Source organism: Diadema antillarum, unplaced genomic scaffold (assembly GCF_040938485.1).
Source record: "Diadema antillarum isolate AM-2024a unplaced genomic scaffold, OU_Dant_1.0 scf00000022, whole genome shotgun sequence".
Lineage (NCBI taxonomy): Eukaryota > Metazoa > Echinodermata > Echinoidea > Diadematoida > Diadematidae > Diadema > Diadema antillarum.
Window position 1 is genome coordinate 3,439,007 of NW_027270911.1, and position 14,089 is coordinate 3,453,095.

At 39.7% G+C, this 14,089-nt stretch overlaps 1 protein-coding gene across 1 annotated transcript; it reads right to left on the reverse strand.

The window, feature by feature from the left end:
• Nucleotides 1-424: 424 nt before the first annotated feature.
• LOC139730577 (uncharacterized protein C6orf118-like) lies at nucleotides 425-8,043 on the reverse strand. The gene is made up of 7 exons (XM_071641434.1): nucleotides 7,725-8,043; nucleotides 6,355-6,894; nucleotides 5,317-5,448; nucleotides 4,624-4,811; nucleotides 2,674-2,986; nucleotides 1,120-1,181; nucleotides 425-590 (listed from the first exon to the last, which is right to left on the reverse strand). Exons 1-7 carry the CDS (start codon nucleotides 7,974-7,976, stop codon nucleotides 533-535), a joined length of 1,545 nt encoding a protein of 514 aa, XP_071497535.1. The 5' UTR covers nucleotides 7,977-8,043; the 3' UTR covers nucleotides 425-532.
• Nucleotides 8,044-14,089: the final 6,046 nt, after the last annotated feature.

A 14,089-nucleotide genomic window follows, 5' to 3' on the forward strand; every position in this document is an offset into this window, starting at 1 on the left:
ACAGTTTATAGTGATATCTCACTTGCTACACTCAAGCTAAGGGTAGAGCCATGTGGTTCCTCTACAGACTAGCAGGCATGGTTTCTACATGGGATAACCATCAGCAACAGCTCACACAGAAATGAATACTGCACATCTTTGGTGTGCTCTTGGCACAGCATGGTTAGACTTGTGTAAAGAAGAAGTGGGTTCTTCTCAGTACCCCACAGGTGCCCCGAGGGTTCCCAGTGTGAACAAAGTCACTGCCTCAGCATTTTATGGAGGAAAGAGAATAGGAAAAGGCTGGAGGAGTATCAGATGCTACACTTGGGTTAACATACGTAGGTATGATTGCATCTGTGATTTCATATCTTATCAGATATCTCTCAAGATGCAGCAATCTTCAGCACAAGCAAACTGTACTATCCACAGCCTTCCTCCTATCACATCCTCCAGCTTCTGACGTCTTCTTGTATCCGTAGCCAACTCTTGGATGCAGGCGATACCCAATTTGGGATTGTGATGGCGATGCCAGCCTGAGGCAATGCACACTTTAATCCATGCCAGGGAAAGACACAGCGCTGAGGGTGTTGATGCTTTTCCAAATGGCTCTGTCATGCACAGGAGAACATAGAGAGAAAGAAATCTTATACATTCTCCATAGACTTGCCGGGTATACCCGGTATCAGACATTCTAAAAACAAATTTCATTGCTAGTCGAAGTCCCTTTTATGGTGTTTAGATATCGGACATTTGATTAACGGAACTGGCTCAATTCTGCTTAAATTGGCTGGTTATTGAAGTCAGTCTAATTACTTGACAGAGATAAGTTGACATATTAACTAATTATAAATCAACAACATAGAGCAGTGGGCACCATGGTTCATTTACAACAAACAAGGCTACTCTTGAATTCAGATCTTGTGATAGGTGGAGAGTGCACCACAGATAAGTATTGTGTGAGAATTCACAAATGACTTCTAACTCTACAGAGTCATGTACTGCATTTTAAAAATTACTGAGACATGTAGAGCTTCTTAATTTGTCATGTACATATGTGAAGAACACACCCATATGGACAAATTGCCAACTTCATAAACATGGAAGAGAGTAGTTTAAAGAAATTGTTCCCAGTCTTACCTGATGTCGCTCTCTGGTGCATCATATTTCTCCAGAAGCTTGTCGACGTCTGCTTCTAAGCCCTGTTCAACAACGCACAAAACAAACATACACAATGATAACACATGGACAAATTTCTCTTCATGACTTATGGTTCCACGATTACCCCTTAAAATAGCAGTGGACGGTTAATTCATGTTCTACACATGTCTGCATATAATGAGTTGTGAGTTTCATTGACTTAACACGGCTGTTGCACATAACATTATTTCTGCTGAGCAGTGCCTGGGATGACTCATTTCTGTGTCTGGACACCCTGTACCTCTAAACATGCTAAGAAGCACATTTCAGAAAATCATAACATCAAGTTTGTTTGAAAGTCTGAATCCTCTCACATGTTGCCTGATGCAACTCATGAGAATTCAAAGTGCACGACAACATGATGGTCATTTACAGTCACCGCAAAGTTCTGCAAGTTTGGTGAGCAGTGCCTATGAGTACAACACTGGCACAAATCTCAATTCTGCAGTGTACAAATAGCTGGTGTCCAAAAATAGTGTACATCTCCTTGCTTTGATATAAGAGCCATCAAACTTCAATTGAGACACATTCACAGGCCACTTTGATCACTTTTAATAATGGCAATTTTTTTTTGCCTGAAATCCACTACCTCAGAATTATCCTTATCACTGTCTCCCCTTCCCCTCTTTTTTTTCCTTTTTGCTTTTTGTTTTGTCTTGTTTTGTTTTGTTTTGTTTGTTTTGGTGGGTTTTTTTTTTTTTTGGGGGGGGGGTTACAACAGTATCAGCAACATAACTTGGCCAATCAAGTCACAACTATGCAAACTGGTACATAACGGTGCGAGTTCACGATGGTGGTTTATATTCAGACCACTGCTTATGCAAATTTCTTTTGCGTAAATACACAAAAATTCACTTTTCTAGCATAATGAAAGAGCACTTGACTAACTGCTTTCAGAAAGCAGGGGGAATAATTGCAACCCATAACATATGTCAGTATCAAGTTGATGGGAGGTGTAATTTTCATGAAAAATTAATTTTTGTGGAACTCCCTTTATATTTTCTTTACATTTGCTGTCCTCACATACCTCATAACCTCTAGTAGTATCCTCATCCAGTGGTTCCAACACCAAAACTGTAACATTTCAACTTTTGTATCGATTGTCTGATATTCCTCCAACTTCACTGATATGTTCTACTAATGTTGCTGCTTCCACTCAATCCACACTTCTCTTGAGGTTTGGGTTCCCTTTAAGTGTCGTTAGACACACAAAATGTGAACAATAATCATAATAACATTGTTTTTAGAATAAACCTTTATGGTTTATTGAGAAAGAAGTGATATCTCTTTACATTTTAGGCACTGTTATGAAATTTTTATGTGGCAGGAGGTTTTGTGATACAACGCACATACACATATGCATCAAATGTGAAAACTTGAACATCTTTTAGATCACTGCTCCCAACTTGGTAAAGAATACCTTTCGAAAGCCCTGTATGGCCTACAAATGGAAGAACTGGAGGGCTGTCTGCCTACTGGTCTACTGATACCCACCTGTATGGTCTTCTCCAGGTATTCGTTAGTAGAGAGCAGTTTCAGGACCTCTGCCTCCGTGTCCCTCAAGCAGCCCTCCATGTGCTCACAGATGGACTTTGGTACATGGTGGGCGTGGAGCTCCTCTGTCAGCTCCTCGATGGTCCGCTGCAGGTCCAGGATCTTGTTGTGCAGTTCCAGGACCTGATCGCCATGGCCCAGAACCAGCTCTTCCTCCTTGGCCTTGCGCTGTGTCGGGACCGGGTCAGGGATCTCCACCTGGGGAGGGAGAGCAGCCACTGCTGCCTGCTCCTTGCGTAGCCGCTCTCTCAACCTTTAATAGGCAAGAGGATGAAGGACAGATTCAAGGCTAAACCTTTTCTGTGCAGGAGCCTTTTGACAGTATGTACACCACTATGGGGTTTTTTCTGTGCCAATTGACACCCAAAGCACTTAAAGGGTTATAGAAAGCCACCATTACATCTTGTATCAAACAAAAGGTACTCTCTTTAATTGTATCCCCTGAACAGAGTTCGGACAATACTATGGATTTGGCTTTGTTGCGCCGTGTCCGCCGCGTCCACCGCAGAGATTTTCTTATGAGCACTCTACTGGCGGCAGTTCTTCTTCGATCATCTTCAAATTTGGCATGAAGGTGTATTATGGTGAGACGAAGAAGCCTATTGCTTTTGGTGATGGTGCCCTTGCTTGTTTCGTCTTTATACATGAAAAGGTAAATTTAACAGGGTCTGCTTGTGTGTGCGACGCTGGCCTTGTTTCTTGACCGATTTTTTTCAAATTTGGTATGTAATTGTATCGTCAAATCTATACACCTATACCTATTGATAATGCTGCCCTCATATCACTGTTCCACCTTTCACAGGGTCAAAGGTCACCCATATCATGTCAAAATTTGCAAAAATGCATGCTTATTTAGGCAATAACTTGATTGTTGCTGGATTTTACTCAGACTTGCTAAAGAGGGGTATGGGTGGTCATATTCTACATGAAGGACACAACAGTTGGTGGTGACGGTGCCCTCAGTGTTCCGACTTGGAGGCCTGTCACGTTTCTTGTATATGCTGTATAAGCCACATTTCTTGTCGGATTTTATTAAAACTTGCTATGGAGGTTTATGGGGAGTTATTCTAGGTAACAAAAGTTTTCGTTGTCAGCGCTCTCATTGTTCAAACTTTTATAGGATGACATGTCATATTCCTTGTATGTGCTATATATACAAGCCTCATGTCTCGTCAGATTTTATTGTATCCTGCGACAGTTGCCATATTATACAACATTCTGGCCTAAAAAGTAATCCAGATGGGGAATGGGAGACGGGTTCAGGGGATACATGTGCTCGAATGCGAGTGCTCTAGTTTGAGATGGTTCAGTCTGCAGAAGAACATACAAATTATCATATGCACGCACACGCACACATAATCGTGGTATACAACGTAAAACATGCCAAAGTACATGTGCATGTTCACATTTCTACACAACCATGCATCCAATGACATATTTACATTCACTGCATTCTTTGCAAACACTTTGAACTGCTGAATCATGCTTTACAGTTTTAAAGAATGCCAAAGGATTTTTTTTTTAACCTGGTTATGGCTTACAACAGGTTTAAAGCAATTGAGTAAATTATTATTAGACGGACGGCAGATAGCATAAGAATGACAAATGAATTGCCAATTGTGAAGGAATAAATCAAGTGATTGAATATAATGTATGTGATTTACAAAAAAAAAAAAAAAAATAGAAAGTCATGGTTTATACCCCATGAATGCCATAAAAGATGAAGTTGATGACGTACAGGAATCAATTATGATATAAAAAATGAAACAGAAAGTGAACTTATATTCTACTCCTATAGGGGTTTCTAAAACATAGAAATATGAATTTGAACCAATGTAGACAAAGTGTGTTCGACATCTTCACTTCCAAAACAAAATAACGAAGGTTCACCTGTCATTTTCTTCCAGGACGTTCTTGGTGTCTTGCTCCATTCTCTTGACCACGTCTTGACCAATGGCCAGCTCACCCGGCAGCACCACGCCACTGGCGGTCAGCCCCCTGACCTGCTGGCTCAGCACTTCACTCTGTCTGTGTGGCTGGGAGTCCAGCAGTGACCCCATGTACAGGTCAAACTCATTCTTTGCAGAGGAATGGGGATGAGACAAGAAAATAATTCTTTCGCTTGACACAAAGATAAAATATTAATTAAGAGGTATTTACAGGATAAATGTTGTTGATCGAACCACTATTGTTACTGCTGGTCTTTAGGATCATCTAAATTTTCTCAGGGAAAGAGACTGTCAAGAAAACTGAATGCTGATACTCCTGGTATTGATAATAAGAAAATGAAAAGTAAAGAGCAAACTAATGTCACAATGCTAAGTAATTAACTCAGTTTAGAGCAAATTGTGTTTCCTGCGTCTTCATGGCATCATTGTATTTATGGCACTTCTTCTACTACCTGCCGTGTTGCAGAATAGCAATCTACAGAAGGTATACACTCTGAGCACCTTCATTGTGTATATTCTACACAAAACAACATTAATCTTGTTCATGTTTTGTTATGCTTGGGTTGTGTTATGTACAATACAACTCACTGACTTCAGAGGCATAAAAGAGAATTCCAACACATGCGGAACTTACCTTGATCTTTTTAAGAATAGTTGAGAAGGTCGGCGTCTCTTCGATGAGCTCGTCCCAAATGTCGCTATAGATCTGTAACCTGTGGAAGTTTGGTGCACTGAATCTGGTCTCCACACTCAGGTCTTGTAGTTTCTGTTGCAAAATCAGAAAGATTTTCAAGCATTTTCAAGCTAAACGCTTCAGTATGGCACTGTCAATCCAATGATTCTTTTCTTCCACCAACATACATGAGAAATCATTATCAATTCACTTTCCATCTCCCACAGTTATACAATTTGTTTACAGAAGATAGTTGATGTGCATATATCACCATTACAAAATACAATCATACAGCAAGCAGCCACAAATAGCCTAGACCATATGATTACCATCTCATAGGGCAAATATATTGACAATAATTTCACAATGTGTGAAAAATACACAATTTTACGAGTGCAACACACTCATGTCCCTGTTACAGCATTTTAATTGCTTTGTGTTAGTTGCACTTGCCTAATTCTGCTTCAGTTTTGTTGGAACAATTGGTCTATAAACAGAGTTCATAGTACTACAAAAGGCTGAAAATTCAATCATTACACTTTCAGTTGCTACACGACATGTAAACTCACAGATATGTGTTGATGGTTTTTACAAAACATAACAATGATATAACCTTTCATTCATCATCATCACACTATTATTAAAAAAGTTTGATGAATTACATATTCATGCAGTTTTGAGGGTCATGAGAAGAACAATTGATAATTCTGATTCAACTTTGAATTTAATTTCCACTGGATTTTCTCTAAATCAGTGACACGCTTCTCAGAAGTAATCTCTGCACTGAGTATGATAAGGTATGGATGACTCTATAGCATGAACAGGAAAAAAAAATCAGAGAAAAAAAAAACAAATTAGGAAGACAAGTGATCCAATCACAACGTGTACATTGTATCTCCATCTGTCTAATCAAGGAAGGAAAAAAAATCAGAAGTTTGCTCAACTCTTTTTCACCGACATCTCTGCTTTTGACACAACATCCCCTGGTGGTGATCTCACCTCATAGAGCTTTCGTTCTAAATGCTCCACGGCTTTCCGTCCAGTGAGCACTCCCTTCTCGTACATCTCGTCCCTCCGGAGCACGTGCCTCTGAAAGTCCAGGAATCGATTGAACTGATCCCGCTTGGTGATGCCCGCCAGGTGGCTCTGAACAAAGAGCTGCTTGTTTAAGTCTCTGCTGATGGAGCTCCTGTCCTCCCTACCCTCAAATGGAGGAAGCCGGTGCGGGGGCGACTGCGTCCGTGCCAATCCCCGTGTCGTCTTCTGACGGGACACGGGAAGCATGAGTTCTGGCAGCGATAGCTCCTCCACAAGCACGCCGTCGTCTATGTACGATTTCGGAGAGTCCAGCCTTGAGGTGGTCTTTGGGGAAACATTCCTTGGAGGGAAAGGTGCACCCACCCGGTTCTGGCTGCTCCCGAGGCCAGCGGCCTTCCTTCCATGTGGGTCTGGCCCCAGCTCAGGGGTGGGGTGGGGCATGCTGCCTGCTGTTCCTGTGCTGAAGTGATACAGGGCCTGAACCATTTCCTCTTCCTTTTTCTATTCAAATAATAATAATAAAAAAAAAAAAACAGACAGAAGAAGTGCAGAGATAATTGCATTGAAAAAGGAAAATAAATCCACCAAGTAACAAGGAATAAAAACAAGTATGTTATGTATGCTCGTCCAAGAGATAAAGGTACAACAATTGTAATGTAGTCATTTTGTATATTCAGTATTCATCAAGACTTTAATTCACTATACTGAAGTATTTTGAAAACCAGACGGGGCACAACTGCTACATTGTTACTCTTCTTTCATCAAGTCTCAGGTGACCCATCTGGTTGCCTGCATATATTTAAATGTTCTTTTTGAGATACAAATGCTTACTGCTTAAATCATGAATGCATACAGTGCTATCTCAATACCTCCTGCAAGTTTCCATGACCATTGTTTTGTAGCTAAAATGCTTCAGAATTGCAAAACTGCACCAGTTTTCCTTTGATATAGAATAGAGCAAGATTAAAATGGAAATATCAGTGATATAATATAATTGTCATACTGCAACTGCCATGTCAGACAAAGCCTCTCTAATAATAAAATCTGAAATACGCTGAATGCATAGTCAAATAGCTGACTGAGGGCATGCAATAAACATCTAAAGTACTGAACAAGCTTTGCTCTGCACAGAAATACATGTACATGTATGCAAACTTCAGTATTAAACTTTGGTACCTGAAAAAAAAAAAAACCTCTAAGCAGTCTCAAGACAGCCAAGTGTGATTATTTTAATGACAAGAACTTGGACGGCACATAATGAAAGGCTCTGAGCAATCTTTATCACCATTCAAGAGTAAGAATTGATGTTCTCTTATAGAATGCTTTCTTACATGAGGTTGTCTTGGTGATGGAATCTTGGTGGGCTCATGCATGAGAGGAACTTCCTTCCCTGAGCTCTCCCACGGTTTGTGGGTGGCCAACTCAGGAGGCTTCATAAGCCGATTGTGGTTCAAGTGCCCCTTGGTGCGCAGGAGAATGTCGTGTTTGTGCTCCTCCGAAAGCCCGTTGATGATACTTCGCAGAGGCCTCGAAGACAAGCCCCGGGGGATGGGCACCTCCCCCTGGGCTCTCTCTTCTGCCATGAATTCAGTGAATGTAGCAGTGGACACTAAACCATTGGTAGTGATTCCTGATATCTCTGCATTTTGATTAATGAATAATGGCTGAGAAGTCTGTCTACTGCTTCTTTCTACTACCGAAGAATGAGCATCACAATTCCTGCAAGGAAGATAACAGTAAATTAACGGAATAGTTATAATGCATACATACATGAAATTCAAGTACTGAATCACAATACTGCATCATTTCTCAGCAGTGCCCGCATCAAATTTTGCTCCCACAACAAAAAAAGTTCAACATTCATCACTAATGAAATTTCTGCATCAAAAAGTCTCAATATGAAACTGATGTCAAAAAAAAAAAAAAAAAAAAAAAATTAACAGTAGTTTTGATTGGCTGCCGGGCATAGCCCATGTGATACGCATCCTTGCCTGTCAATGCACTGCCAATTTGATCGCCGACTGCGGCTAGACACGGAGCGAATGTTTTGCCTCACACCGTACTCTGGCTTCCCGCTATGATCAGCTGGGAGCCAACGCCTATTAAACTGTAGTCGTTCTATGCACTATGTACGATGCCCAATACTATCTCAGGGCAGCAATTCATCTGCAGGAATGTCTTGATCGCTTTTGGCCACACTGTCAGCCAAAATGGTTCCTTGTGTGACTCAGGGCTGAAGACTGCTCGTCGAGCAGAAAAAGGTTTGAAGATTTTTTTGAATATTAGTCTCTAAAAAGAGGGGATATGCTCAGCGTAACTAGCAACTCCATGCAACATAAAATCCAAGTCAGATGAAAGATGTTCTATAGAATCCCTCATCAAAAATTTCACAATGCCTGAAAAGAACCAGGAAATCAACTTTCATCAACCCAATTTCCCAAAGCCACAGACCCTTCAAACACGAGGTCCAGGTCCCTAAATATTGTATTATTAATGTTGTTTATTTCTTACTTCTTTCATACATGCATATGCAGAATTAAACATTAGACCTGGCTACTTTACTGTGGCCTGGTGCTGGCCTGAGCCTAAACCCAGGCGCTCCTTCACACAGTGAAATACTATTGGGCTGGACGCAGTTGGGCTGGACGCAGTTAGCCTGAACCTGGCGGTGAGTCGGCTTATCGCTCAGTCGGTAGCGTATCTGCCTCACGATCCCAAGGACCCAGGTTCGAAACCGAGTCTCGACTGAGCAATGTTGTGTGTAAACATACCATGCCCTGGCCCACTAGCAAGATGCAAAACACTCTGTCCCTTGGATAGGGCATAAAATGGAGGTCCCGTGTAGTGTACAGTATATTGCATACGAGAGAGTCACAGCTCATGCACATGCACGTAAAAGATCCGGCTTCATTCATTCAGTGCAAAAAGCAGGGTGTTTAACCCGGTGAAGTGGTCAGTCCCATCTCACATCCAACTGGCCCCATGGAAGACCAGCTTAGCATAGAACTCTAGCTGAATATTATGGGCTATCCAGGGCCAGGCCCAGCCATCTTCTCAAATGGAAATAAACAAACAAACAAACAAACACTTTCTAATTTGTTAGTTTGTACTTAACCAGCTAACTCAGCTCAGCTCAGGCAAAAAATAACCATAACCGCGGATAGGCCTACCAACGTTCACCTCCGTCAGAATAAATTATTTTATAGCACTTGACTTGTACTGTACTCTGACTCTGTAGCACTGGCTTCTGAACAAAAATAACCTCTAAACGTTAACGTTAGCAAAGTAAATAGAGTCTAGATCTATATCAGTTAGATATATGGCATCTAGATTCTAGATCTAGATAATTTAGATTCTAGACTGAGTGAAGAGAGTCTAGATCTAGGTCTATCTCAGTACGGCCTAGAAAACTTCTAGATCTATCTCTATTATTGAAACTCTCTCTATCATGGCAGACACCACAACACTACACTATAGACAGCAAATATAAACACGTGTGGGACTATTAGAAAACCCCTTGGTCTTTCCTCAGTTGTTTTTGTATCAAGTTAGCACACACACACACCGGTTTCGAAATTGATAAAGAGTATCCTAACCACAAAGAAAATTGGATGTATCATTTAGGGTAGATTTTTCACGAAATATAACCTCACTACTTACCAAAATCAGTCAATCACTGAAAGATTGCGGAGTAAATACGCGATACGTGCAGAGTTTAGTGTTTACAGGGCATATAGTGGGGTGGCTTAGTGAAATTATCGTGACACGGCGGACAAAAGCATGATTTTTTCACCAAAGGTACTTCATGATGTACCTTCTCAAAAAATAGGGTGCTCCAAGAAAATTGATGCTGGGAAGGAGGTCAGAGGTCAAAGTTCAATGACCTTTATTTGTGAAATAGGTTTTTTGGCTATTTGTCAGGTCAGGAATATCCAATCTGGCTAAAACTTGGCAGGAAGAATATTGAGAACAAGGAAAATATTTTGATTGAATTTGGAGTGAATTTTCCAAAGGTCAAAGGTCAAAGGTCAATGAACTTTTTCTAAAAATCATGTTTTTGTTTATTTCTCCAGGTAGGAAGATTCAATTTTCACAAAATTTGATATGAACGTTGTATAGAAGGTACCAAGAGTATAAACCAGGAGTCAATATAATTGTTGATTTGTGCGTTGCCATGGCAACCCAAAACTAGGGTTTTTAATTGAAGTTAGTGACAGGAGGCTATTTTCCAGTTTGGAAGAGATTCCATTTGAATAGGTACAACTGATCGACGGGATGTATAGAGGTTTGAAATACTTTTCATTAGTGTTAAGTGGTATGTTGCCATGGCAACTACATATATAGATTTTGGTTAAACTTAAAGGAGACTTCAGAACTTATGAATTTGAAGAGATTTCCATCAGGGTTGGTATAATTGATCAACAAACAAGTCGCCAGACAAAGATTTGTCACCTTTATAGCATGTGGGTTGAGTGAGTGCAGCAACGATGGTGGAACACATCGGTGAGAGTTTGAGGAGAGTTGGGCAATCCGTTCTGAAGTTGTGAATTTTTGAAGTTTCTGCTTATGCAGTCGAGGCTGGATGAGAAGACTACTATACCTTGTAATGTCACATGTGTACAACGATATAAAGAATGAATAAAGAAAATTCAACATAAATTATTTTCGCTTACAAAAGGATACTCGACTTCTCTTTCAGAAGGCAGGGGGAATAATATTACCCTTGACATACGTCAGTAGCAAGTCAAAGAAACTATGTGAACTTTATTCAAAAAGTATGGTTTTGTGAAATTCTCATTTTATTTTCCTTAGAATGTGCGCATGTGACATCATACACTGTGGTGGTCTTTTCATCCAGCCGCGACTGTGCAGATACCTTAGGGAATCATAGCTTTTAAGCGGATTGTACGATTTTTTCTGGGCTTTCTGTGATGTGTCCTACTAGTGTTGTTGTATTCACTGAATCCACGTGTGCATGAAGGTGGACTTGTCCTTTAAGGACAGATTCTGAAAGAGCAGACTGTAAGCTTTAAAATGATGCATCACACAATTCAAAGGGATTCCCCTAACCTATCTAAATAATAATACCGGTACTGGAAAAAAAGCACACACTCTGGATAAGTATGAACTGAGAAAAGAGGCTGCACTGTCTATTTTAGCGTTTAATCTTTTCCAAGCTGTCTCATGTCATTATGTTCATCTTTTCTTCCCCCCTCCAATTTTCATTTGAGTTTGTCATTATTAATTTTTGATGATAAGAACGATGCCACAAGGCATTGTTTCTTAAAAATGCTTCAACTGCTCCTTCAGGTCCAAAATCTACATCAATATATATAATTTTCCTGATCTCCTCAACATTTTCCAAAAATAAAGCATACACCTTTTATGCATTGAGTCCTCCTTTTTGTGGATAATTAAAGGCAAAAACCCAAAATTAGTGCTTGAAAATTATTCTTAAGTGTGAGTTACGGACAGAAAGAACCTCTGTAACAAAATGAATCTGTATAATCAATGTTAAGTATTGTTAATAACACAAAATGTGAACAATATTTCTATGATAACATGTTTCCAGACTAAACCGTCCGCATTTATGCTTTAATGAGAAAAATACTGATATCTCTTTATATGTTTGCTCTGATTGCAAAAACTGTATATGGTACTGTAGGATGTCTTGTGATACAACAGGGGGGCATTTCATGAAGCAGTTTGGTCAGATATTTTTCTGACAAACTGTTACAAACTACAGAAATCCTTGCATCTGATTGGCAGAGAGCAAATTTGTCCGACAACTTGTCGGACAAAATGCTTCATGAAATGCCCCCAGACCTACACATATTATGCATAAAATGTGATATCCTGAACATTTTTTTCAAGTCACTCTCCCAAAAGTGTATATATAGGACCTTAAGTTTTTCTTGTGTTTGTTCCTGGCAGATTACTAGTACACAAATGCTCCAATCCATGATGACCTAACGGAAATTAAGGAAATTAAAATGAATATACTGAAAACCAAAACTACAGATACTAATAACTTACTTCATTCTTCTCTCCCCACCCCACCCCACCCCTTCTTTTTGGTTTCTTGATATACTAGTAGATCTAGCTGACTTTGATAATTATCATTATGTAACATCATCTTCAATTGACAAGGCGATAAAACTTAACAATCATTTCATTATGCTGCTGGACTAATGGGGTTAGTTGAACTATATTGTTTTTAATGTACTATACTTTTTCCTCCTATCAATCACATGTATTTTGGGTGGAATGTATTTTGACATAAAGCATCATAGAATCAACCGCCTTTGGGGTCGGGAATTTTGTCATATTATATTGTGATTTAGATTCTGCTCTATGCCGATTTTGTTTTATTTCTATCAACTTTTTAAACTTCCCCATAGACTTTGTTCCCCAGCCAACTACATCCCTCCCTCTTTGGATAATGTGAACCAATCAAACATTGCTTTTACTTTTTAATAACATGTCTATACATAGCTATCAGACCAAAAATATTCAAACCGCTTTAAGTCTTTATGAGTGAAATTACAAATATCAACATATTTTTAAAAATATTCAAATTGTCTAAATTCAACTTCATCTATGAAAACAAACTTTTAACCTTTTTAAACATTTGAATAACCCCCATAAGAAATAAGAAACATATAGAGAGGGGAAGTGCAGACTATAAAAATTGCTTACGGGAACCAGGTAATCCCTGCACTAAACCTATGGAATTCACACAATATTGGAGGAAACGGGTTAAATTTGTTAGGAAATATGTAGGGCAATACCCAAAACCTTAAGTTCTCAATGGAATATGCAGCTCTTCTACTGGTAAACTAGTAGTTCTGGGAGAAAAAATGAGCTGTGACATAGTCCTACACCTGGCTCAGTCATTGCCCAAGATTTAAAGTATCTGAGCCAGAGTTATATGTCACTCTTTGCCATTTCTCTACAGGAGGTAGACAGTACTAAAAAAAAATCCTTTACCAGAAATTATATCAAATTATTTAATGAAAAGGTGCTTAAGAAAACTGGACTATTCCAACACACCTCCCTCAGGTCTGCAACACAGACTAACCACCTGTTACCATAGGAAAACCAGTAAAAATGGTGTATTACTGTAAACATGCACATAATATGTCGCATTATGGGTCTGAATTTTAAGACTAGCAACCATGTACATTGCATTGCATTGTACTGAATGCCCTGTGTATAGTCTTTGAATTCAGACATTATTGTTATGTACAAATTAAGGGCATTTTCTCATTTTTTCTGTTAGCGGATTTCTTGGAGCACCCCCTAATTTTGATCCTCATATATATACAAATGTCTGAGGAAAAAATGACACTTTTGTCCGGCGTGTCACGATTATCAGTATATTTGTCACTAAGCCACCCCACTAATAGAGGCAGTAGCGAAGTTGCCATGCAAGTAATCGCAATGCATCAACAGCTGGCGCTCTTTCACGCGAGTTTGACAAAAACTGGCGCACAGTAGTTATTCTATGTGCATGTGGCTTCGCATGAATTTTGCACGCGAACGAACGCGAACGGTAACGTTAACGTGTATTGCTCCGAACGAAGATACTCAGTAGTGTGGAGCTTTATCTTTGCTAAGCAAGTTGGCAAGGCTTGTAAGACAGTACAAAAAACATCATCAAGAATCTAGATTGATACCGGAGGAACGCTGTGAA